General features: G+C 39.0%; 1 protein-coding gene across 10 annotated transcripts in view; it reads right to left on the reverse strand.

The window, feature by feature from the left end:
• LOC122987166 (protein MTSS 1-like) overlaps window positions 1-27,385 on the reverse strand; it is a 56,528-nt gene that overhangs the window by 16,916 nt on the left and 12,227 nt on the right. For all 10 annotated transcript variants that reach the window (XM_044358892.1, XM_044358887.1, XM_044358893.1 and 7 more), the window contains exons 4-6: window positions 2,663-2,747; window positions 1,117-1,208; window positions 914-988 (exon numbers count right to left, since the gene is read on the reverse strand). In XM_044358892.1, the coding sequence (XP_044214827.1) occupies window positions 914-988; window positions 1,117-1,208; window positions 2,663-2,747 (252 nt within the window). The remainder of the gene's footprint in view (window positions 1-913; window positions 989-1,116; window positions 1,209-2,662; window positions 2,748-27,385) is intronic.

The raw sequence follows: 27,385 nt of genomic DNA on the forward strand, positions 1-27,385 counted from the left end.
GACAAACTTCTACACACATCACTGCTGTCGAATGAAAATCCCTTACATCCAATTTGGAGATTTTCCCATTTCCCTATTTGAAATAAAATATGACATTTTTCTCCACAAGTTGTTTCTACAACTTGCAGACATGTTTGATTATTTTAATAATCAAAAGGAAAATCAGGACTTTCTTAAAGCAGGCTTCTTGCAGATAGGAGGCTTGAATCCAGTACACTAAAATGTGTTCATCTTAGTTTGACTATCAAAGCCCAGGCAAATACTGCTCAAGTAAAACAAATTATAGCATTGTGGAGTAATCAACAACTCTGGGTAAACATGATGCAAGTACACAAGATTCCCTGTATAGATCAATAAGAACTACATCTAACTAACATCTGGCTAGTGATGGCTGACACAGAACAAATTCTCTGGTCTGACATGGATATCTTTCAATGGTTTAGCAGCCAATACTTATATAATTCCTATCACAAACTAGTTTTTATGCAAGCAAAACAAACAAAACAAGATAACAAGATATATTGTGGTATATATCTTCTGGTTTTCATACTCTGTGGTCAAAGGTTTACAGGTGTACAGGTGCGTGATTTAGTACAAGACTGTTGCATGTCAGCCATACATCAAGAGAAGCAACCACTCAAAGAAAATCTGCATCTCGTGGCCTGGTCATCATAAATCATAAGGGAGAGTGCTCTTTTTTTGCAAACTGAGCAACTAAGAGTCAAGAGGGGGAGAGATCCGTTTCACCAAGGACTAGATTTAATTCACAATTTCACTTGATTTGATTCAATAAATACAGTATCCGAAAATGAAAGTCTCCATTATCATTAGCAGATAAACTGCACTTAGTGGTGTTATTTAGGTTAATTCATCTAACCTTTGGTTTTCTATACAAAAAAAAAAGTTTCTTTACCTTTCTTTGCTTTCTTCTGAAGTTTCAGCGTGTCTGAGGACTTTTTCTTGATTTCCTGCCGAGCTTTCTTGTACTCTGTTTCAGATGGACAAGGTCAAAAATCAAATTAACTGTGCAGAAGCTTAGTGTTAAGGTACAGTCCAGATTACTTGGCAACTTGTGTTGTTTCTGTTGTTGTGTGTGATTACTTTTGTCTGTCCTACCTTTAGCATGGTCCTTGTCCAAAGTGTTGACTCCTCTTTTCCACTCCTCCATCTGTTCCTGTAGAGGGTTGATCAGACCCTCCAGGAAGGCCCTGTGAAAACAGTAGGTTACTCACTCCTGATCCAAGGTCAGCCTGATCAATGAAATCATTTATAGGTAAATATTCATGACTAACCTTTTAAAATCTAAACTTGTCACTCATAAAAATTCTAAAACCAACCAGTGTTTTAAATGAACTCCAACCGTGACATGTACTATCCAAAATACATTTTTATTAACTGAACATCTGGCTGAACAACCTAATTATACACATTTCTTCAAAACTGAGAAAATGCTAAATATAAGCTGCTTTGATGTTTCATTTTATTCATATCTTACAGACTCACTTTGCAGGGTTTACCAGTATATCTGTCACCTGATTAAAGTAGCAGTCAGACTGTCTGACAATAAAATCATTAGGTCTGGTTTGCTTTTCCGTCTGTATAGTGTATGTTCTTGTCTGTCAATTATTAACAGGGAGAGAGAGAGAGGGAGAAAAACAGACAGGCAGAGAAAGAAAAGTCTGCTTTATGTCTGACTGTGTGTCACAGGAGGATGTAAGAAGCTTGTCCAGTCATGTCTGTCAATCATTACCCAACTGTGCCAATCTTCCAAGATGTATTTGTGTGGGTGTTTAAGGGGCTGTGAGTGTGAGAGTTGGGCAGCTGCAGGCTTAGTGCCTGAAACTAAAATTAGACTTCCCCCCTCTTGGAGACATTTCCCCAAAGTGTGTATCAGTGGGTGGGTGGTGACCACAGCCGCCCTCTGTACAGCCCCTGCTATGGAGATCCAAGTGGAATCTCTACTGAAATGCCATCCGAAATTAGAGAGCCCCCTTGTCTGAGTAGTGTGTGTGTATGTTAGACAGATGTGGTGTGTGTGTGTGTGTGTGTGTGTGTGTGTGTGACTATCCTGGAACATTATAGATGCTTGTGTTGACAGACAAATCGTCTCTTTCCCAGTATTCCACTACAAGGGGCATTCTCACATAGACGCTCACACACGCACAATGTCAAGATATCAAATATAGACTTTTACAGGTTTATTGTAGTAGCACTGCTAGGACTAGCTTGGGTCAAAGTACGCTAACTGTGACCTACTAATATAGGAAACATTGCAAGAATGTTTTATCTTTGACAGTTTGAAAAAATCTATGGTGCTAAAAGTTTTTTATCACATTGTGTCCCATTGTAAGGAAATGTTGGATCACTTGAAAGTGACAAGGCTTTAGTGTTGGTGGAGAGGAAGGTTTTGTTGGTCATAAGAACTTCCTATTAATGCTCTTTATTTAGCTCGACCAAGCCTCCATGATGGGATGTGTTGACATGATAACCCTGATGAAATCCCTGTTCCCACCCAACCCCTCTTACATCTCAGCCAAGCATTGACCAAAACTGCACAAGTGATACATCATATACAATCCTATATGTTGTTAAATGTCAGTAGTACTGTGTTTTAGGAGAGAAGAACAGAAGGGAAAACGGGCAAGTGTGTAATGTTCCTTACATGGAGAACTGTTTGAGTTTAGCCTCTATGCTGCGATGTCTCATACACATCCTGGTCAACGCTGATCCAATGTCTCTGGTCCCACCTGAAAAACATAAAAAACATAAGCTTTTAATGCAAGGATTGTAAAAATCATCCATTTATCCATACAACCAAACCTCTATAATTACTGAATAAATAAGTGAGACAAATACACACATAATACTGTAGAGTCCCAACTAGGTCAAGTACAAAGAGAGCAAACAGAAACTAAAGCTTCTTGTCAAAGGTCAAGACATAGAAAATATTAATGGTGATCAAACCAGCCACATGAAAATATTCTTTGCAGGACATAATAGAGCAACAACAGTTTTGACAGTAAGAAGATGGCAGAAGGCAAGAAGTAAGAAGGGAAGGTCAAGGAGCAACATCACAGTGATTTAGATTGAAACAAACACTCTTCATATGTATCAGTGACACTGACGTACATGACAGTGGAAACAAACAGAAAAATCTGACTGTTTCCATTATAGCCGCTAGATCTGTTTTTGGGATTAACAGTCTGCAGTGCTGTCAAACAGCTTGAGACAGTTTGCTGCAGTTTGAGTAAATTACCATTACTTCACGACTGAAGCTACAACATTTAGCAGGACCTCTGATTACACAGGTCACTGAAGAAGCTCATTTAGCAGAGAGCTAAAATGCAGACATTAGACTTTTGGAATAGATATTTAAATTTTCTGCTCATTTATTTCCAACGTGCTTGCTCTTGGGTAACTTCAGGCTTACGTAACATGGTCATCAGCAGTCAGAGTCACTGTTTGAGTGTTGAGGACTAAAACTGAGTAGTGTGATGTCTGAATTTCATATTTGCTGGTGTGGGTGGTGTCTAGTATATCAAAAAGAAAGAGCACAAATAAAACATTTCTCACATTCTTGCCTTAAAAATATGCAATTGAATTCCATCGACCAGAATTTTGCTGCATGTTTACAAACTGTATGGAAAGCTGTTTCGTAACTATTGAAGTATAGTAGCCTATATAACAATCAGCTGATGCTGTGAATGAATTACCTTCATACTAGATTTTGGAGTGACTTTACTGCTGAGAAAACTAATTTGCTGGACTTTCTAAAACAAACATCAGTAACAAGCTGCCTCAGAAAACTGTGGGAATCAGCGGACACTGATTTACCAACTGCACACATATTCAGGTCAAGAGAAGTGAAGGGAAGTTGGAGTTGGAGCCTTGTAAATGTTCTTGAGGCTAGTGTCAGTTTCCTTCACACAGGACAACTAGCTGTCCACTGGAAGGCCTCAGGCTGGACAACTAAACAGGGACTTGACATTGATTGACAGAACTATTGTCTGGCTGCTCAGTATGGCTAGCCAGTTTCTCTGTGGGACCAAAGCACTACTGTGTGTGTGTCTGTGTCTGCATGTGCTGGTGCGTGCATGAGAGAGAGAGAGAGAGAGAGAGAGAGAGAGAGAGAGAGAGAGAGAGAGAGAGAGAGAAAACGTGGGGGCAGCAAGATCTTGTATGAAACTGTGTGTGCCGTTCTGTGGAGTGCATCAGAAACAGGTTGTGTGTGTGTGTGTGTGTCGGTGTTAAAGACAGTTTGATTGTGATGATCCGATGTGAAGTGTGAATCCCCTCCAACAGAGCGAGCCATTCTGCTGTCAGCACAGTCCGTGCTGCATGCAGAGACACACACACAGAGCTGCCACTCACTCATTCACACCCACATGCTCAATACTCACAACACACACACACACACACACACAGAATTGTCTTTTACTCTGTCAGACACTGGACACAACAAATGAAAGAGGCTGCTGACTTGGCCTACAACGCTCACCCATGGTCCTTGGAGGACTAAAAAGAAGAAACTTAAACTTCTATTTGACACATAATTGATGCAATAAAAATGATTGGAAAAAAGAAATAAAAATTGACAAGAAATCCTGACAGAACAAGATGACAGCCATATTAACACAACAAGAAACTTTAAAACTGAAATTGTGGTTTAAAATAGTCTGAGTAAAAATTCAGTTAATATAGTTATTGAACAGTAACGTGGTCAAGGACACTGACAGTGAATCCTGACCATGAACAGCTCTGATTTGAGACTCTGTAGAGCTACCCTGATGACCAAATGTCCAAATTCACTAGTATAATGTGTGAAGAGGATTCATAGTGTTCTTGTGTAAACTCCTGATTTAAAACTAGTTAAGTAAATGCAGAACCTTGATGTCAGAGTTGTAAAAGGTGCAACAACACTGGCTGTGTTTGTCTGAGTGACCCAACATGAATCACGGAGACAAAATATCACACTGTAGCATCTGTAGTTTTTTGCCTGTGAGATTTTAATAAAAGTCTAAGAGCTGTTTTTTAAACAATCTGCATCTGTCCTGCTCTTGTAGACCAGTGTTAACCAGTGAGAGCACAGTGAAAGCAGAGACACACAGGGTGACAGTTATTTAGGCTTGTCTCTAAGGCAAATTAAAACCTTCCCATATAATTTAACATCAGTCCCACTGAGCCCATTGTGACCTCAATGTTTTCCCTCTATTCATTCATATATTCATCTCTTAATGTGTGTGCTTGTTATTACAAAGGGTGTGGCTACTACATGCCATAAAAGACCTTTTTGTTATACAACACCATGATACTTATTCATTCCTGTGTTGACTTGTTTAGTCATCTTATCCATCCATCCATCCACCCACCTCTCCCCTACTATGAGTGCTTGTTTTTCTAGACGGTGTGGCTGATAGATGCCTACGGGGAGGCCACGAGGCCAAAAAAAAAAGAGAAACAAGCTACAGTTAGTGCTGGCAAAAGCTTTTCATTACAAAGTTACTGAACAGCTCTAGCCGATGCTGTCAAGGGAAGAGTTTGGTTTCAGCTGATTACTCTTTTACCACTACCCCACCCTTACTTCTGGATTTGATATGAGGCAGATACGAAAACAAAAACAAAATCTGCTCTTGGCAATATGCACAGGTGTGCCGTTATGGGTGTGTTAGAAAAGACTAAACTCTAAAGGTCACTCTCAAGTCAAATTTGAGAGGTTACTGCAATGCCTCCATTTCCATTTTAATAGAGTTCCACTGAACGGCACACTTCCTCTCAAGGGTCACATTTGAATGAGACTCTTGCCAGCATACAAGAGATGGGAATAAAGAAAAGTTTGTCTGCAGATTGCTAAAGTTAAGTGTATGGCAAAAGAACTCCTCCCATGCCATGAGCATAAAAAGTCGAGATGAGTGATCCTTGTGACTAAAATAGTTTCAAAGTCTTGACAAATTAAAATAGTTCAGCAACACTGCATATTCCATGTGTTGAAAGGGCCTCCTCTCTCTCTACCCCTCTCACAGCAGGTAGCTAGTCTATGTGGCCTCTGGCATGACTGTCAGTTACCACGGAAACTGTATGTGTATGTCTGTGTATTGTATGTGCCTGCAACAATCCGACCTGTGCTGCTGAAAAATATTACTATTATTCATGAAATTGATTTCAACCATATCATTCATTACAAGGTTCAAAATTACATAAAGTTAGAAGACTTAAATATTAGGATGCTGGTCAAAAGTCGATATCAAGTCGATCTGCCCTGTTTGTAGAAACTGGTTTTGTTGCTCTGAGGATAAAGTGGCTGCAAACACACAACATATCGTCTACTCTGTCTAGCACCGAGTGACCCCTGGATATAAATAGGTGCACCGGCAGCACCAGTTGTCTGCGACACACACGCACGCACGCATGCACGCACGCATACACACACACACACACACACACACACACACACACACACACACACACACACACACAAAGCAAGCTCCATTTGCCTCACTGCTAGGCCAGACTACTGCTGTGTGTGTGTGTGTGTGTGTGTGTGTGTGTGTAGTGGCATAGCTGGCTGTCAGTAGACATAGTTGTGATGTGACATGCTTGTTTCGGAGGCTTGTAATTATCCCTGCACCACCGACACTTAACCAGTTGAAAACACACACATACACTCAGAGAAACTGTAAGCCTTACTCTTTGATGCATCTGTTTCCGAACAATGGTACACTGACAGCTTTTTTTTAAGCGCTGGCAACTTTGCAAAAAAAGACGGCAAGCTTGGCCACAGAATGGTTTAATATTTCAGTCTTTTGGCAAGCTCAAAAAACCACCAACCGTCACTTCCTTCAAGATTTATATCATATGATTGATACAAATGATTCAGTGGCAGGTTGTAATACTAAGAAACTACATTTTTTTCATATTACTAACAAAGCTTTATCTCTTCATCTCTGATATTTTAGCTTTCTGTGGGAACTAGTGCCTTGTGAGTCTAAAGGGACATTTGTGACAGAGGTGACAGTTTTCTGTCAGTGTGTGTGTGTGTGTGTGTGAGTGAGTGAAAGAGGGAGAGAGAGAAGAGAGAAAGATCGTACTGCCATTTGATGGAGAGTTGCCAAGTCTGTCCCTGTCCTCATCCCCTTTCCATGACTGTTCCTTGGAATGTCACACTGTGCTGACATGGACAGTGTGTGTGCGTGTGTGTGTGTGTGTGTGTGTGTGTGCACTCTTCAAGAAAGCCTCTGAACGACAGGACTTTGTAAGGACAATAGATAAAAAGGTTGACATGTAAATGTACTTGAAACATACAACAAAAAGGCACTCATCAATTAATTGAAATGTTATTATCATTAGCTGTAATTATGATACATAGACTCTATAGTTGCATAGTATTGCGCACTACTGAAATATCCTATATGAGTGACCATTTTGGCTGGGCATGCCTTGCAATAAACTCATTTGCTAAAAAAGCTTGCTAGACAATATTCCCAAAGACAACAGGCAGTCAATACAACAAGAAGCCAATATGATACTGTAAGATCCTCTTAGTTCTATTAGCCTGCAGCCTATCCCTGTAATGTAGTCTCAATGTAGTACTTTGTTTTTTAAAACATTACACAGTCTGTCTTTACACATTCACACTAACGAGAGAAGTGGACAAGAGAAATAAAGAGAAGCATTTCAGAGAAAGGGGAAAAATGGAGTAAGAGAAAGCGATTTGGCCTGGATAGTTTTGACATCTAGATCACAAAGGCTGGCTAGCAAAACCCAACTATGTGTATGGGCACCAGATGGTTGCTGTTAACTACGGGCCAGTGGTTACACTGATAAGAGACTGGAGACCATACAGCTGGATACACACACACACATGCACATACACTTACCCAGCTGGACAGAGGTAAGGAGATCTGTTCACAAGCTAATTAGAGACCTGGAGAAAACACTCAGGCAACAACTACACAAGCTGGCTAAATCTAAAAATGAATCTTTTCCTTTTCATGTTGGCCTCCAGTCAAACAAAGCTGGAAAAATTAGCAATGACACTTTTTCTAAATGATGATGTACATCTGCACAGCAAAATACTATGTAGCAGTAATGTAAAAAGCCTATTTTTGGTGCCTCTGGTTAATACAGCTGATGAGTGACATCAAAAACAAAGCTACTGTATTTATTGTAAAAGTCTGCTTTTATGCATATATGCATATACTGTGGATACAGCCTCTGGTATCACTTATTCTGTATAGTATCTCCGACAACAAGGATGTTTAACTTAATTTTTAACTTAATACTTTTAATGTTATTTCTAAATAGTTACTACCTTTTCTTGTACACAGGGTTTTTCCTGTGTAATTTTAAAGTAATCCTAAGTCATTTTGCAGACTACTTTCCATGCCAGTGATGTCTTAGAAATTAGTCATCTCTTTCTCTTTTCTCTCTCTATCTGTGAATGTGTAAAGATAGACTGTGTAATGTTTTAACAAAGTACTGCACTGAGACTATTACAGGTATAGGCTGCAGGCAAATAGAATTAAGAGGATCTTACAGTATCATATGGCATATGATACTATACTATGCACTATAGAGTCTATGTATCATAATAACAGCAAATGATAATAACTCTTCAATGAATTGATGGGTGCCTTTTTGTTGTATGTTTCCAGTACATTTACATATCAACATTTTTATATACTGTCCTTCCAAAGTCCAGTCTTTCAGAGGCTTTCTTACAAAGTTCCACACACACGCGCACACACGCACACATGCGCACACGCGCACACACGCACACACACACACACACTCCTAGTTGAACAGTTGGCATGCCCAGATGGAGCCACCCACATAGCACAGATACAGGCTAGCATTTCATTCATTGATTTATTTGTCTGCTCTGTCAGTCTGGTAGCCTACTGTAAGTCTAAAATTACGTTTTTCAATAAACAGTAAATTGACTGGCTGATTGTGAGGATTTTTGATACATGTGAGGCCTGAAGGAGCTAGAATAAAGTCAATTAATGTATGAATTAATGAGTGAAATGATTGATTAATCAATCAATCACTCGATAAATTTGCGATGCTAGTCGTACTAGTTAAAGGGGTTAAGTGAGGAGAGGTGTTTGGATATTAATCTGCATGGTTTCCAGGGTCAAGGTCTCATAATAATCTGCTCTATTAGTTGTCCTGGCTTTCTTGGAAACCAAGCTCACTTCTTAATTCATCAATAGCTGCTGACAGAAAGTCAGCTTGTCTGTCTTACCCTGTCTACCCACACACACAAACACACACTCGACAGTCAGCAAGTCTGGCCTCAAACGGGCACCAACACATGCAAACGTGTGGGCGCTCAAACACACACGCACCTGCTGCAGTGTGACCAGCGCTGACACACAAAAACTCAGGATTGTGTGACTATAGCTCCGAACAGCTGTCATCCAAAGACAGGAGAAGAGAAAGGAAGACAGATGGGAGAGGAGGGAAAGATGAGGAGAGAGCACAGAGGAGTTGACAGAAAAGAGGAGAGATTTCCTGACAATGAAATGATGGAGACCATTTCCACATACTGTAAAACGTCTGTGAGGGCATTATGAACATAAACATGAACTCAAGTACAGTTGGAAAAAAGGATTTCCTGCACTGTAACACAAGATAGCTGATGTGTGCAAATAAGGCTGGATATTGGCAATAACAGTAATAATATTGGTGCTTTATCTATCTGCTTTAATCAACAGCTGATAGTCTAGAAGCAGACAGGAAACAAAGGGGAGAGAGGGGGGCAAACAGGAAGTGCCTCCCTGCACTTCCTGTTTTAAAATATTTGTGTTGTAACAATCAGTTGAGCATCATCTGATTTGATTTAGTGATGTAGCCAGTGTGAATATCAGTTCATCATGAAATATGCTGACATTAACCATAATGGCATAAACAGAGCCTGTACTGACTAAACATCAGCTCTGACCCTCATGAACATACAGTAGCTCATAAAAGGATGACATATGAAGAGTTCACTTGCAAAAACAGATGTCTCCATTTTTATCAATTTTCATAAATTATGTTTTTTATTGTGCAATCCAGGTAATATCAATTAAACTTACTCGATTTTTTTTTTCTTTTCAAATTTAAAGTTTGTTTTTTGGCAAAAGCAGATAACTCTACATTTCATGTTTCAGAGTTAAACAAAGCTATGTGACAGATAAGTTTCTTTTAAGTGCAATATTTAACATTCTTTAACATAAAACAAGTAGGTAAAGTGCTGAAAATTGCAACAAAAGCAGCCCATGAATGGGCAATATTATGTATTTAAAAGATTATACCTTGGAAAATCGTGGCCAGACTGCAAAACCCCTGAGCATGAATGTGAGTGTCCTTAAAGACCACAGCTGTCCTTTTTTAAAGAGCTACCACATTATTGCAGAACTGATTTATTGAGCCTTTTTTGTTTACAATCAGTTCTTTGGGAACTGCACTAACCTGGAAAAACATGAACTATTTTACAGTATTCCATAGTGTAACTCTATATTCCATGTTACTTATTGTTACTCAGTATTATTATTATCAGTATATATTCAGTTTAACTCAGTATTCAGTGTTACTCAGAGTTTCAGTTTAACTCAGCCCTCCATGTTACTCTATGTAACTCAGTATTCAACTTTCCTCTTATTTTTATGCCCTGAAGGAGATAACATCGTGGGCTCTTCAGTTTCATCTGAATTTTCCATCTTTAAAGATGACTCTGAGCCAAAGTTACACCGAAATTTGCTTTCAGACAGACTCCGGCTGAACAGAGTTGCAGCCATTCTGCATCACCTGACCTGTATACTGCGCACTGATTTGCTGAACGGATTAATCGGGTTCTGTTCAAGAACAGCACTGGCGTTTAACGTTTTCTGCTATGAAACGTGAACTTGCAATGCATTGACAATGGACAATAACGGCTTTTGTGACAAAACGTATTTAGGGTTCAGACTGTGCTACGTGTTGAGAATAACTCACAACAGTCAGTTCATTTTTTTAAAGGATGGCTTTTATCGTTTTTCCGCAGTTAAACTCTTGAACTCTCTACAGTAGTGAGGACCATAAATGACTAACTAGTATAAGTTTTACCATATAGCAATATAAAGACTGAATACTGGCAGAAGAGATAAGAGAGAGGAGGGCATCTGTCACTCCAACCACTGGCCTAGTTTAAACCCATGATATTGTGTGTGAATGGTTTGCATCACAGTCAAATGAGGCACCAAAACAAAAGCATGATGATGCCTGAGAATCTATATTCAGATTGTGGATGATGTGTAGCTTAGTGACAATATTCATCAACATGGGCAATGGGCCAACAATGTAGTGGATTGTACAACTGACTGCAATTCTACCAAGATATCCATAATCTGTCTTAAAAAGTAACAGAGAGTGGTTATAAACTGTAGTTGTGAATGTGTGTCAGTGTGCCACTGCAATGCAGTGAAATGCATCCTGAATAGTAATGCAGAAGACTCTCATTGCCCTTCGCTCCTTTCCATTACTTCCCACTCCTGAAGGCTGCATCTCCCTAAATCTCCTCTTCTCTCTTCTCCTCATGTGCTTCTGTTTTTCTCTCCCTTTCTGCCTTGATCTTGTTTTTTCATTTTCTCTTCATCTGCCCCACCAATTTCTTTTGCTCTTCTCATCCGATTCATTTTTCTCTCCATCTTCCAATTCACTTGTCCTCTTTCACCCAGTTTGCAACCTTTCTGCACTCCTCCATTATATTCTGTTATCTCAACATCGGTGTGGAAAGTACGAGCAGTGGAAGGATTTATTACAGAGAAAAATAAGTGATGCATGTATGCAAAGTCTCCAGAGGTGAGTTAGCGATGTAGTGCTTTCAAAGTTTTGGACCTGATGTAGAATAAACATACTGGTAACAGTATGGGTGCAAGTGTGCCACTGCATTGCAGCAGCCTGAATACTAATGAATGCTGTTGAAAATTTTAGCAAAGTTTTACAGTGCTTACTGGAAAATAGGCACATGAAAAAGTGTGTTATAAAGAACAAGAGAGAAGGGTCACTGTAAAACTACAGATCACTGTAAAACAAGAATGAGAAGAGAAGACAACAAGACTAGGTCAAAACCTAGTATATGGCTGGACTGTGTATGGTCAATATGTGGCCAGTTTGTTACAAGGATAGTCAGTAGTATTGTCTATAATGCAAATTATTGGATATTAAATGTTCATCCGCTATTTTCTGAAGTGATCCCAGTAATATTTGCTGGTAAATTGTACTGAAGTAACATATCACATGACACGGTTAAGCTATGTTTAAGTAAAAAAAAAAGGTTATAAATGCAGGTGCAAGAACATCACTTTCAACTCATATATTGGGATGTTTGATCTGAAAGAGAACTTATTTTAATTAAAATAATAACTATTCTAATTACCTATCTGTTAACTCCCCCTGCTCTTTCATCTGTTTCACTCACATTTGGGGTGCTTTATCTATGCGCTCTCCTTCATGCCTCTATGCGTCTTTTTTCTGCCTCCTTCCTGGTCGATGATCATGGAGGCTGCGATGGAAATTGTAAACGAAAGTTTTGACAGCATTTTGGGTGCAAATTCAGGAGGCTTATCTCTGTCTGGTTACCGCAGTTGCAGTCAAATCAAGCACGCCTTCAGAGCAGCTGCCCCACACTAAACTGATATAACAGCCTACATGAGTCGCATGTTTTACCCGCAAGACTCGTGTTTTAATACTGTTGTTCATCATTTGTGATGTGAAAACGTCAAAAGGAATAAAAAGCTTGTGTCCTGGTATTAGTTCAGATATAAAATCCAAATGTACTGTGGAGTGTCTCCCTTGCCGGCTGCTGACAAGTGCTGTTAGCCGGAGAGTCGATCACACTAAACAAGAGGAGGAGGAGATGGTACGTGTCTGCTTAAACAGGAGTTTAGCTGACTTCACTGCATTTAACACCGGAGCTGAGAGCGTCAGAGCTTGGAGCAGGAAACACAGTCACTCTGCGTCCTGCTGCTGTTCTCCGCTTCCTTCATCTTGTGCTGGTTCATTTTTAAAGAGCAACGGCCAATGGAGAAACTCCAACACTTGACTGGCCGACCAATGGTGTAACTCATCACTCACTCAGTTACTCAAAGACAACCGCGGTTATAGGGCTGGTCTGTGGCCTCTCCAGCCAAAAAAGAAATATAAGTTCAGTTTATGATGTTGAGGACTGAAATGTGAAGGGGTGAGAAGAGCTAAAGATGAAGGGGGGGAGGAGAGAGTACAGATGACAAAGAGGAGTAATTTGAGAGTGACAGTATGCCACCTCGGTGTGGTTCTGCAGTGTGAATGCTAACGAGGTCTTCGAGGCCACAGATAAACAAGAAAAGATAGCGGACAAATGTGCCCATTGCTCTCTGTGTTCTCATTTGGATGCTTACCGAGCTACTGTATCTCCACCTCCCTCCTCTGTTATCCTCCCCTTCATTCTCCATTTCTGTCTCACAGCACTGTGGTATGAATGGATACTAAAGCAATGGATGGCAACCAATTAAGATAACAAGAATGAATTGCACTTGTCTACAAAATACCACCATCCTTTTTCCTGTCACATTGTGTGATGTGTGGTGTCGTGTGAAATGCTAGAAAGAATTTCTTTTTCAGATGTGTGTGTATGTCTACTATTGGACTGCTGCCGTTTAAATGGACCAAATTATATAAATGTAAATTCAGAAATTCCTATACTTGTAGTCAAACAAATGTTTGGTCACAGCTGCTTAATAAAAACAGATTTAAAAAGTAAATTTGTGGGTTTAAGTATAAGTCTTATTAGGCCTACAGTGCAGTTAGAAAGTATTTCAGTTTTAAGGATTTTTGAGGATCATCTCATTACATTCACAGTGGAAAATTTGTAGCTGTTTTACATGTAGTCCACTAGGTTTAGGGCAATGCAACAGGACAGTCATCCTGAACATACAGCTAAAACAAAACAAGGAGTGTTTTATGTCCAAACAGTAGAAATGTTCTTGACTGGCTGAGTCAGTCAACTGAACTCAATCTAACTGAGCAGGTGTTTCACTTACTGAAGACCACACTGAAGGCAAAAAAAAGCCTTCAAAAAGAACTACATAAGAGGAAATCAGATGTATGCTAATGTTTACAGTATGGGACAAAGTCTTCAGTCAGTCATTGGCCACTAAGAATTGGCAACAAATATTATATCTGGTGACTTTATCTATGTTTCCCTTAATATGAATTCCTGAATTTGTCAAATTACCATTTGTTCGCTAAAAATTGGGGGATTATATGTTTAAATAAGGCTACAATTCCCACACTTGTCCTCAAATACGTACGTAAAGACCCTATAATCTAAACTGATAATCAAAGTTAACACTTTAATCTTGAAGAGTTTGGCATACATTTATTTTCAAATGATTACTAGTTTATGTATCACAAGTACATTGGACCTTGATTGGCAACAATAAATTTGGATAAAAATGAGTGACTAAAGCAAGTATTTTTGTCAGAGAAATTAAACAGCACACCAATTCTGCCTGGAGACATACTGTAGACATACTGTACTGTATCAGAGGAGTATGGTAGTGTGATAGAATTCACATACTGGACAAGAAGAGTACAAGAGTAAAAGTATGAGTCTGGTTCCTAGACAGAAATTCTCTGCTAGCAAAAAGTCTCCAGACAGAATTAATATGCTAATGTATGCTAACTGGCTTACTGTACTCTTACAGTTCTATGTCATAACTGCACATGTTGGCTTCGGATGCAGATTTCAACGCAAATGTAGGTCATGGAGGAATTTCACCCCCCTACTGTATTTGTTTCTCTGATTTTTTCTTTTAAGCTGCTGTCTCTGATCGAGTTCTGTATCGTACACTCCAAACTTCTGTGTTCAGTTTAGCTTGCTCTCTTTCTCATTTCTCTCTGTGGTGGGTAAGTCCCCTGCTCCCACCCCTTGTCTCTCTGAATGTTGTACCATAATGTTAACATGGTGCCTGAGTTAATCCTGTCAGTAAGCAGTTGGCCAGTTCAATGAGCGGCCAAAGTCAAGACAAAAATAAACGCCCAAAGAGAAGTGGAGAACATCTTGTGGGAAAGTACATGATGGAAATTCAGCATTTTGTGGCACCCATGCAGATGTCATTACCACTGTTTAAATAGAGGGAAATGTTTCATTGTGTTGTCCCCAGGGATGGGTTTCGAGAACTGGTACTAAATTGGTAATGGTTCCTGACTGGTCAGTACCGAAATATTGATAAGCTCTTGGACAAATGATGCTGCTATCGGTATTTATGTAACGTTAATTCATTCTAACATAGCTGATGGTAACGCACCTTAATGCTGGTTGCCACCCGCCATAAAATGGAGAGAAGACGAGGGGTTTTTGTTTGATATTTAGTGTCGGCAAAAAATATTGTTGATACTAGATATCACCCACTAACAATGTAGCATAGTTAGCACGGATTAGTTCGGAGGGCTAACTTGGCTTGATTATATTATGTGAACTTTGCTTTTTTCCTCCCAACGACTGATCCATTGGTGGAAGAGTTGGTAGAATTTCAGTTGACCAAGATTTTATTTGGTTGACTACAGCCCTAATTTTTAAAAAATAAATCTGTAGTTATTCACTTCATTTGGGCAAGAGGGTGGAGCTGACCCTAGTGCTAGCTGCTAGCTCGGTTAGTACTGTGCATTTACAGTCTATGGTTAAATGTGATCATTCTACTGCTAATGTTAATTTTTGCTAGCAAAAAACAGGCCTAAAAACATGAAAACAAAATTTGAAAAACTGAACAGTCGACTCCTAAGAGGGTCTTTTATCACAACCTTTCATGAACTGAAAACATACTGTGAAATAGAGGCAGCTATGCCTATACTCTGTGAATCTGGGGTTATGCCATGGCATACATGTAAACAGCAAATCATGAGATGACCGAAGAGGGAGAAAGAGAGGGATAGAGAGAGAGAGAGAGAGAGAGAGAGAGAGAGAGAGACAGAGAGAGAGAATAGATTACCCTGGAGCCCACTCTTGCTCTTTTCTGGGCTCCGGTGCCCCATTTTTTCTCTAATCTTCCTTTCTGGTCTGACACACATTCCACAGACAGACAGACAGAAAGGATTTACTAGGACCTCTACCAATGAACTAAATTCAGTGCCATCCTTATTTGTGACATGCAGATCTAAGCAGGAGTGGCGATTATAACTGCAACTTGAAACAATCCAACTATAAAACCCAATTAGCATACAGTAAACACCAACTTAATACACCGTTTTTTCCAAATTTATTGGACAAATACGACACTGTTTGGTGAAAAGCGTAGACCAGTGTCACATCAGCATATGATGAGAAGGTGCAACAAGTCAGATGTCACAGTTAATCATTTACAGTGAAGAGGACAGAGGTTCATATTCCCACTGCAATAACTGAACACAATAAAAACTGAATAAACTAAGGTCTGAGTCACAGGGTCTGAGTCATGTCCTCATAGTATGCAAGATTAAAGTCAACTAAACTGAACCTGCATTACTCTCACATTCAGTTTGACTCACAGCGCTGTCAGTGTCACTTTTATAATGTGGACATGGGAGATATTCAAGTCATATTTTTATATGCAACTATCCCCAATACAAGTAAATAAACCAGATATAACTATTGAAAATATCAGCAATGGAAATTTTGGTTACAACATGCATGTGTAAAACATGCACAGAGAAACTGGTAATTCAAGTTAGGAGGGTGGAGAAGGTATACTTACAAAATGCAGATAATAGACCTTGTAGAGACTTTGAAGCTTAAAGGCTGAACAACAATGAACAGATCTATTGACAAGTTTTGAAAAACCATAATAAATAAATAAATAAATAACAAAATGAAAAATAGAAAATAAAGACATACTGATGCTCAGTCAAATATGGATATAAAAATGTTGACAATTAATCAACATTGCAATAATCTAATCAACTATTCCATTTAAACAATCAGTATCTATGCTGGTTTTATTAGCATCTAGAAAAGACTACAGGAGGATGAGTGGATAAGGTTACTCTAATAGCTGATGGGGAAGAATCTCAAATATCCGCCTTGATCTATAACAGACAGACATAGATCATGTTACCACTACAATTTGACATTTCGCAATTCAAAGATGATCTTTACTGAAAGTGACAAAATGATGACTACTTGATTGCTGAGGGGGAATCCACCCTGAAACACAATTTACACATGCTATCTATCATTCTCCTTTATTATAAGAGACAAGTTTTTCACTAACAAAGTTAGAAACACCACAACAGTCTGTTGTATAGTTAAGAGACACATGGAAGCATTAAGCAATGAAGACCAACCTATTGCCTGACTTGCCATGAAACTTGAAACCAAACAGGGCATCTAAAATATCAATAATCCAAATTTGCTTTTCACCTTCTTCACTTAGTATCTCAATGCGCCTCTGACCTTTTCTTTCCCTGTATGGAGAGAGTCTGAAAGGCCTCCAGTCTGCAAGATACTGGTGATAATTTAAACCAGATACACAGTAGAGAGACTGAACTGTTTGTCAGTACAACACAACACTGCCTTGTTTGCAATAATGACCACCAGATTACACCCACCATGTGTGTCTGAGCCTTTGCGTGCTTATATGTCTGCGCACACGTGAGCTTGTATATGTGTAAGAACCCCCTATACTGTCGAAGAGTTAGCGAGGGGACATTCCCCAACCCCATGTCACCCCACATCCAGCCACCCGCCCACGTACCCACACACACACACACATATTGGAACTCTTCACACAGACACATCATTCATTCGGAGTGTTTTATGAAGTGTCTATGGGACAACAGGGAACAATCAAGACACTGAAAGCTCACTGAGGCAGCCCGCTAAACAAGTAACTTGAACAGATTGAACTCAACCATTACTTATCCATCTATCAACCTATACAATGGCTTTATTATCTCATACACTCAATGATAAACTCATACCTATTAAATCTATTTAAAGAAACGGCGTCTGATGTGCTTGTTCAGCAGTTTGCGACATGTTAACAAAACTTTTTTCTTACAAACTTAAACAACTTAAGTTTAAAATGATAACCTGTAAACACACTAAACACATAAAATACACATTCTAAGGTCAATTTTCAGATTTGCATGTATAAACCATTCTAAAAGAACAGCACTTTTCTCCTGACTGTGGAGGTCTGAACTTTATCCAATTTCACCTCTGCTGTTCTCTACAGCAGATGGCTCAGCTGTCTAGTTACACAGCAACAAGCTGATGGTATCCCACTGCGCATGTGTGTTTCTATCTGTGTGTATTTATTCCAATGTCAATGACAATGTTATGCCACCCTATTCTCAAGTACGTAATAAGTCCACCAGGTGTACACACACACACACAAACTTCCCATTGCAACTTCTGTCTCTGGCCCTCCTCAAGCTTCCCATCTTTTACTCTGTCCTTGAGGGAGGGGATTTAATTGAGCACAAAGTTCCTGATGATAAACAAAAAATGGTTTGGTGTTGCTGTCACCGACCAGCTGTGTATACACCTGGCTTCGACAGCCTGTACACAGACAGGAGGTGAGGGTGTAGATGCAGAGTAGAGAGAGGACATGGAGAAAGAAAGGAAACAAAGGAGAAATAAAGAAATAAAAAGGTAGGTGATAAAGTGAGAAAGAATATGAGTGTAAGCTTCTCTATGAAATCTAGTGTGAGTCTACCAGTATAGAACAAAGGCAGACTGTGTTGGGTCACAGCCGGGTTGACTGGATGTGGTCTTCTGTTAATGTGTTTAGTGTTAACTATTAAAGAGAGGGAAACCTAAAATTAGCACACACTGCCACAACATATACACAAAAATACATAGACATCAGTGTTTTAAGGTTGACAAATTAGTACACACACACGCACGCACGCACACGCACGCACGCACATGCACACACACACACACACACACACACACACACACACACACACACACACACACACACACACACACACACACAGCAGACAGATGCACCTACATGAACATTTATGAGGTATGTATTTGAAGAAAACCCATGTCCAAACAGTGAGCAGATGCTTGCTTGACCTTAAATTCTGAGGAATATACACACATAAGCAGATAGAGGAGATGTTATCAGCCCTGTGCTTCCTTGTCACTCTATACTAAGTTTCCTTATACTTACATTTCAGGAAATGTCAGCCACTGATAATTATGTCAATAAAAAATTAATAGGCTTTACAGGTGCACAAGCACAACATGAACCTGAGCTACAGCTGTATGTGCTCACTGTCTTTGTCATGCACACTGACATAACAATTAAAATGTTGAAGGCTGCCAATGTCAGGTTTCACATTAACCCAAGTTAACCCCAAGTTTTCCAGCTGATAAAAGCCAGGTGCACAAGAGACAAGGGGAAGCCAAAGTGGCTTTCGCTGCTGACGTTTCAGGATCTTTTGGCAGGTTATTTGAAGCCTATTTGACGCCCTTTTGAGAGGGTTGGCATGCACTTAATTACTGTCCTGACCTTCCAACCTTGTTTGGGACTTACCAGTGTATCATATTTGACATTTTCATTAATTGTGATGCAAGCACTGGAATGAGATACTTTTGTCACTTTGAACAACATCACAACAGAAAAAAAACTATCTGGTAATATGGGATGTTCTCTGATGATATACTGTCTAGTTTGCATCTAGATTAGGCAATCTATAAGTGGGCTATTCTAAGGTATGACTGGTCTAAGACAAATAGGTATCCACCCAAATTAAGATAACTATTAAGTTTATCCCCTTGGCTACCGATAAGAGCCAAGAGTAAGATCCTTCAATGCTTTTTTTCATCAGGAAGGAGTACGAATTCTTCAACTTGCCTAATAAATGCCTATCAAATCACCTCAGTATGACATAAGTCAGATGTTCATTTGCCAGAGAGATGTGTGTTTTGAATTTGGCTTTGCGTGCATGTCAGATGTTCTAAATCCAAAGCTCACTGGTCTAACCGGGTTCATGTTTAAACAAAAACAGAGAGCAAACAGCGCTAACACCCACAAACACAGACACGCACAGTCAAGTGGAAAAAGGATTCTCTGCTTCTCTGGCTCATGTTTGGCCTACTCTCCTCTGTGTCTTAACAACATACTCTTTCTCACTTTCTCCTCGAGAGAGTCCTGTGTCTTATCCACTTTGTTCCACACATATACAACACAGAGACTCACACATTTGTGTCCCTTAACACCATGACAAGGCATTTTGGAGCTTATCTCTGAATTTGTAATATCAATGGGCAGATGTGAATGTTAAAGCAGATGGCTGGAGCTAAATCTTTCAAAGAAAGTTCCTTTTATTTTCTATGTTAATGTATTATGATGTTATATTGCAAACTAAATGGCTAAACTAGTGAACCTACCATGAAATATGACAAAAGAGTCTGGCCCATTAATTCTCAAACAGTAGAAATAAAGCAAGCAGCAATAAACCTGAGGAATCTTTTGTCTGTGAGTCTGAGAGAGACATACATAAAATCTATATATCTGTTGTATTTACATATGTGATCAAGTGCACACATGGGTGTGTAAGCTTGAATTAGTCATAGACATAAGTAAGTCTATGCGTGAGTCTGTGTATTTGACCCATTAACTGATTTAATTGCTGGTTCCAGTGATTTGTAAGATTCCCAGGATGGGCTCAGGGCAAACAGAAGAGAACAGAGGGTGGATTGAGAGGCACGGAGCTCGTCCAGAGGACGGGATCTAGCTCTGGGCTGGACAGAGGACAGGAAATGTATACGGTCAGGCTGGTCTTGGACTGGAAAAGAGGACAGAGCACTTTCAGAGAGGGCATTGAGACAGTGGGCTAGTTCAGGATCTAAGGCTGCTCTGTAACAGAGGCCAAGCCATGAACTGAGAGGGGCAGAGAGGAAAAGGCCTGATTTTTTTTTTTTTTTTCACAGAGCTGTATGGGGGTCTGTCAAAAGCAGAGAGCACAGAGCTTGCTTAGAGAAATTAGCAAAATACAGAGAGAATTACATTCAAGTCTGTTCCACAAAAGTTTAAAGTTTAGTGCATTCCAAACTGGGTTTAGAAAGCCGCTGTGTTCATTAACAGAAAATGTCACTTTTAACTAAGAGCCTGTCAAGATACAGTACATCTGCATTCAGGTAAAGCTTATTGGATTATCTAGAATTACTGCAGCTCAAAAGGAAAAGGGCATGGTAAAACCTGAGTGTCTACTAATTTCAAACTCTGCAACTGAATCACTTATTTACTTTAATTAAAATAGTCTGGATGTGTACTCATTCACGGTAATTATATGGCCGAGCGTCACTGAGTATAAATGGGATGAGAAGGAACAAGGGCCTCATTGAGAAACAACCAGGGCATGAATATGCACACACTCACACATACACACACAACAACAAATATATATAGCATATGCGTACACACACACATACTCTTGTATGTAAACACATGCACCCCACAAACCCTTGCACTCACGTGAGAATAGACACACTTGATCTCACACTCTCACTTGCACGCACTGATGTGAACACTTGTAGACTACCCAGTGCTCTGGATGACATACACCCTTATTAATGTGCAGCTTTTCTGCCCCTCTGACTCAATTAGAATCAAAGTACAGAAATCTACAGTATCTAGTCCATGTGTGCACTCATTACTAACTCCACTATCTCCCATTTAGACTTTGTGCACCCCACTTTTTCACAACTACACTTTAACTCTCAGCTTCCTGTGTATGTTAAATGACCTAAAATTTTCCCACGCATGCTTTTAGAGGCCTTTTGCACACTCATTTACAAGAACCAAGGATTAACCTGTAACAACAGTCTTGTGAAACTGCTCAGGATCCCTCCACAAACACAGAATCAGTTTGTGCAACTGGTTTTGGATGCTTTTAACACTACCATTATAAGCCTTTATTTGGGGCATTTAGCTGTAACTAAGTTATTAATCATTCTTAAAGCATCAACCACCAAGACTGGAAAGTGAATATATTATCTACGCCTGTAATAGTCACAAGCATAGATAATAGATAACAGTTGTGACAGCTTCTGTCCCGCATTAGCAGAGGCACCAAGTGTATTACCAGATGACTGGAAATAGTAGAAGGTAAATCTTTAGAGACATCTGGGGTTTACAGCCCCACTTACCCCCAAATATCTGCTAAAGACAGCAAACACGGCATGAACAACTCACACATTACACAATATGCATGTAATCTCCTGTTTTATTGTTTATCAAATTTCATTTTTTTCTGTTTCAGAGACATTTTATACTAAAATGTTTAAGAAATACACAACAGATAGTTCCAAAGGAAGAACATACACACCTCTAGATTGAAAAGTTATTTTCGGGTGCTGAACTCATTGAAGGCACACAAGGGCCTCAGTGGAACTAAGGTATTCCATAAGGAGGGGCAGCATTGATGTTAATGGGAGAGGTTATACAACAGGCTGAAGCTAGGCAGTCTAAAGAGGTCAGAAAGATGTAGCACAGCCACTTTGTCAGAACTCCAAGCAAGTTTGCAAATACGGAGCAATGACACAACTTAGCAGGGGCATCTCAACCAGTGCAGCAGCATGGTTAAAATTCTTCTCACAAAAACTTCACAATTATTTTCACTCTATACTCTAAACTTATACTCTGAACTTCAGTATTGACAGCAAAATTCCCAATATACATTATTACACTGTGATTGTGGAAAAAAAAATGTGGCTTGCTTCTTTCTATTTTGATATGGGACTTAGCATTGCAGCCAGAACTTTGACACACCTAGGTAGCTCAAGTCCATAACCCCCATCCTCTGCCTCTTCATGTCTTGACCAAAAATCATTAAAGTTTCATAAAGGCTGCAACTTACGCGGAGATACTTGTCTCTTTCCAGTCAAAATACTAGTGAAGTTTATGTTTGGTTGGTGTTTCGTTTTCTTCCACTGGTCCAGGTGAAAAATACAGGTACAGTCAGCTAAGAGATACAGACACTGGAGTAATAAAGATGTGTCAGATAGATGACAGCAATTAATGAAAAGGTGACAACAGGACAGCAATAATGATAGTAATAATAGTATGCATTCTTCCAAACACACAGGATGTGTGTATGAACTGTGATTAATCCGGTTTATAAAGGCTTAAATATACTACAGTAAACATCTACATCATCAGGACAATAAGATGCATGACTTTAAACCTAGAGAAACGGAGGTTTGTGTGAAATGTATTCATGTTGGCACTACAGTGGGCAATTACTGTATAGAGGTGACAGTCTTAGGTCTTTTAGCCTGATGGATGTACTACTATAACCAACTGTTTAAATAATACTTTATTTTTCATCTTTGGTGTGATATATTGCCATGGCAAAACCAAGAAATATTGTTTATTGATCATGCAAGGCACTTTTTAAAAAATGAAAACATCATGTGACCAAATATATATAATTCTATTGATATGAGCTATATATTGTTATGACATTTTTTTTTTTTTCTTAATGATGGATTATTCTAGCTCAAAACAATCAGAATAACTGGATAGGTGATGGGAGGATTAAAGTAATTATCAGTTATATAACATGTTGTAGAACCATATAATCCTTTTTTTAGGTCCAAACTGTTCTAACAGGCTTCTACATGCTAGCTCTGTAGCAGGTGTCTATTTCATCTCTACAGAGTCAGACGTGTCCAAACAGACTCAACACTAGAGCTGCCGACAGGGCCATTGGGATTAATATACACACAGACACACACATAGATGTACAGTAGAAGTACACACAAATACTCACTTTACATGCAGAGACAGTGTCCTGACAGCTGTCAGCCCACATGTGACACAGCCCTAGATATTTTTATAACTGTGAACTAACTATTATGCTTCAGAGAGAAAAGATAAGCCCACTGATTGATTTGCAGCTTTTAATAGTGCGATGTTAATAATGTTTCTGAGTAAAAAAAACAAACAAAAAAACAAACATAAACAAAACTATTATGCTATGGTTAGTTTGAGAAATGGTACGTGAATGAGTGTGTGTGTTTGTGTCAATGTGTTTTTTGAACATACAATAAGGAAGTGTCAGAGATACATCATTTATCAATCCCCATAATGTTTACTATGTTACATATTCCAAAGGTCACTCATGTTAATTGTGTACTATGTGTTGCAACACAATCCAGAGTATAGGGTGTTTGTGAGACACAACTCATGGAAGATTTAAACAAGCCTTTAATAATGTCTCAAAACTGATAAAACTGCTAAATGTCAGTTCTTGTTCTTGGTAAACTCACAACTCTGTTAATCTGCTATGGAATCTTCCTACATCCCCTTTACTGTATAAAAAGGACATACTGGCCTCAACTTCATCAAAGTTAAAAGAAAATACATTTTATATTACAGTGATTTATGTCTGTTTTTAATCCAACAATATGTGAAAAGTACGTCAAAATTACATCATGGTATATTTTTTAACTTCCACTCTCCTTGTCTGGTCTGTTGTATCATCATGTTGACGTCACCTGCGGGCTGGTTGCTGTCAGCTGTTTCACTGTGGCTGACTCAAGAAAAAATCTCACCCACTCTGTCACTCTCACACGTACTTGTTGAATGGAATACCACAAAGAGGTAGCGCTGGTATACGTGAACACAGAACCACACACACACACACACACACACAAATCAGGTAAAAAAAAGACGCATTCACATGCAAACAGCAACAAACACATACACAAACCTTTTACAAGACTGAGGCAGAGCCTATGACAAAAAACTATTATACAAAACAGAGGGAAAGAGGGAATCTACATGGAGAAATGAACTGGCCCTTTATGAAACAAGAGAAAAGATTATTTTCAAGACAAGCCTCTTTCTTTTCCTCTGTTCTCCTCTGCCTTGTTCTCTTTTTATTTCTCTTTTCCCCCTCTCTCTTCACAGATAGAATAGAGCTTTGTCTCATTCTTCCCCAATGACCAGTGCAGTTTTCAGAGTTTTCAGAGGGCGGGAATATGGTTCAGACTGCCTGTTCTTTGCTCAGTAAGCAGTCCAAATAAAGCTAAAATGAAGATCACGAAATAGAAATAAAAAAAAAAAAAAAAAAACAAGATTCACTTGATCGGTCTTCTCATGTATATTTTCTAAACTAAAATAACTGGATCTTAGATGCATGATGATTCTCTTAAACTATTGAGCACTGATGCACAAAACTACTTCATTGGAGGGCTCTTCACAGGCGGCTACTTTTATATATTGCAGTGAAGTCACATTTTGGAGGAGGTGATAATGAGTTAAGGAGATTATTGACAGAATGTGAATCATTCTGCTCATTTAACTTAATCAGTTGAACCAAACATTAATTAACCTATTCATTCACCCCAAAAACATGTTTTTATTCTCCCTATTGACAAAACATTTAGTCTGTGCACCATGAAGAAGTAAAAGTAAAAGATGTGCTCTGGTATTGAAACATGAAATGAAAAGAAATATAATTGAATTGTGACATAACTAGTGATTTCCAGCTATAGCGCTTACAATGTCACATTTTTTCCTTTCAGCCTCTCTTCATTACTGCGGTACAAATTCACAAACACCTTTTGTTAACAGCTTATTTGTCGATCTCCTGGACATTGTTTCATGTGGCCTGATGTCTGAGTCTGTCTACCAACTCAGACACAAAGCGTGTTTAATCATTAACATTTAATCACATGAGTTTAAATCAAATAGAACCATTACACCTATTAGAGCAAACACTGTCACGCTGCTTCAAGGCAGATGCAGTTTCTGTAGGTGAATAATGTTCGTGATGCCCTGGTGTGTGTTTGTGTCGATACGGATACAAGCGTATATCTGCACATAATGTTTTTAACGTTTAACCTTATTTTAAACCTCTTAAATTCAGTTCCTTAGTTAAAGAGTTAGAGGATTAGTGTGAAGACAGTAAACAGACATAATTTAAGCATACTTCTGTCACTGGAATTGCTACAGGCAAGACAACTTTGAAAATGTTATTAAGTCTAAAAATTCAACACGGTCCTGTCATGGACAAACAAACAAAAAAAAAAAAAGAGTTGTTTAAACATTTTTGTAGTATCTTTGCTGTTGACATGACACAGTGACATGCAACACCAACTAAATAAGCCCTCTTTTTCTCTCAAGATCTCTCCTTCTTAAGGCTCATAAAGAATTTTTAACATTGAATTTTTAAGGTTATATGTTGGTTTGCCGACTGAGTGTCATTAAAGTTGGTTTCACGACATGATAACCCAAACATTATTGAGTGGCTTGGAGTGTCAAAAGTGTGCTCGGGTCGCTTGTTGAAGGCCAGCCAACCAGTGTTTTAGACCATGCTGAGAAAAACATCCCATCCATTTTGAAAACACGTGGAGTAGCCTAAGCTAAGCTGTCTGCACTCAGCATCTACTGCTAAAATAAACAGTGCCGCGAAGACAAAAACAGACAAAGAGGGGAATGTACACAGGATTGTGACTAAGAGGATCATCACGAAAAGGGGGATTTCATTTAGAGGAAAATTGAATTAGTGTACAATGAAACTTGAGATTCTGAGAACAAAGCTAAAATAATATCTCAGCAGCACACAAAAAAACCAAAAATATGCAGTCATGTTGTGCAGAGATGCAAAAGGCGTCTGAGAAACAAGTAGAAACAAGAGGCAACGTGGAGATGCCAAAACACTTTTCACTTTATCAGACACTTTATCAGACTCAGACAACAAAGCAAGGAGAGTTCTTTGTTCAAGAAGAAAGTTCAAATCCGAACATGATACACAAACAGAGCACAGCAAACAGGTGGTTTCAGATAATCCTCTGTGTGTGTGTGTGTGTGTGTGTGTGTGTGTGCGAGTACACAAAGGTGTGAGAGCTATCTATGATCATGGAGCTCTGTGTATGTGCTAGGGGTTTAACAGTACACAAAATCCACGGTTCGGTATGTACCTTGGTTTTGGGGTCACAGTTCGATATGATTTCGGTACAGCAGAAAAAAAAGGAAGGTAGAAATTAACACTTGGTCTTCATTTTGAAAAATGTAAACATCTAATGATGGCTCATGGGCCAAAACTATTAGTGAAACAGTTTAGTTGTGCCGCAGTGGAAAAAGGAAACAACCTTTCTGTTTCTGCAGGGAGTCAGGACACCTGCTGACAGCTGCTGATTTATGGTCCAAGTGTATATAAAGTAGTTCAAAATAGCTCCACCTCCAGCAGCTACAAGAGAAACATGCTGCGTACACACTGATGCTTCAGTATTAATAATCTAATGATGTCATATATAATAATATATGGAAAAATATAAAGCCTATGTAACTGAGAATTGCAACTGCCTTATTTGAGCTTGATTTAGTCTCTTCCTTGTGTGTTTGATGTTTGTATTTCCTATCTGTTTTATTCC

The sequence above is a fragment of the Thunnus albacares genome, chromosome 8 (assembly GCF_914725855.1).
Source record: "Thunnus albacares chromosome 8, fThuAlb1.1, whole genome shotgun sequence".
Classification (NCBI taxonomy): Eukaryota; Metazoa; Chordata; class Actinopteri; order Scombriformes; family Scombridae; genus Thunnus; species Thunnus albacares.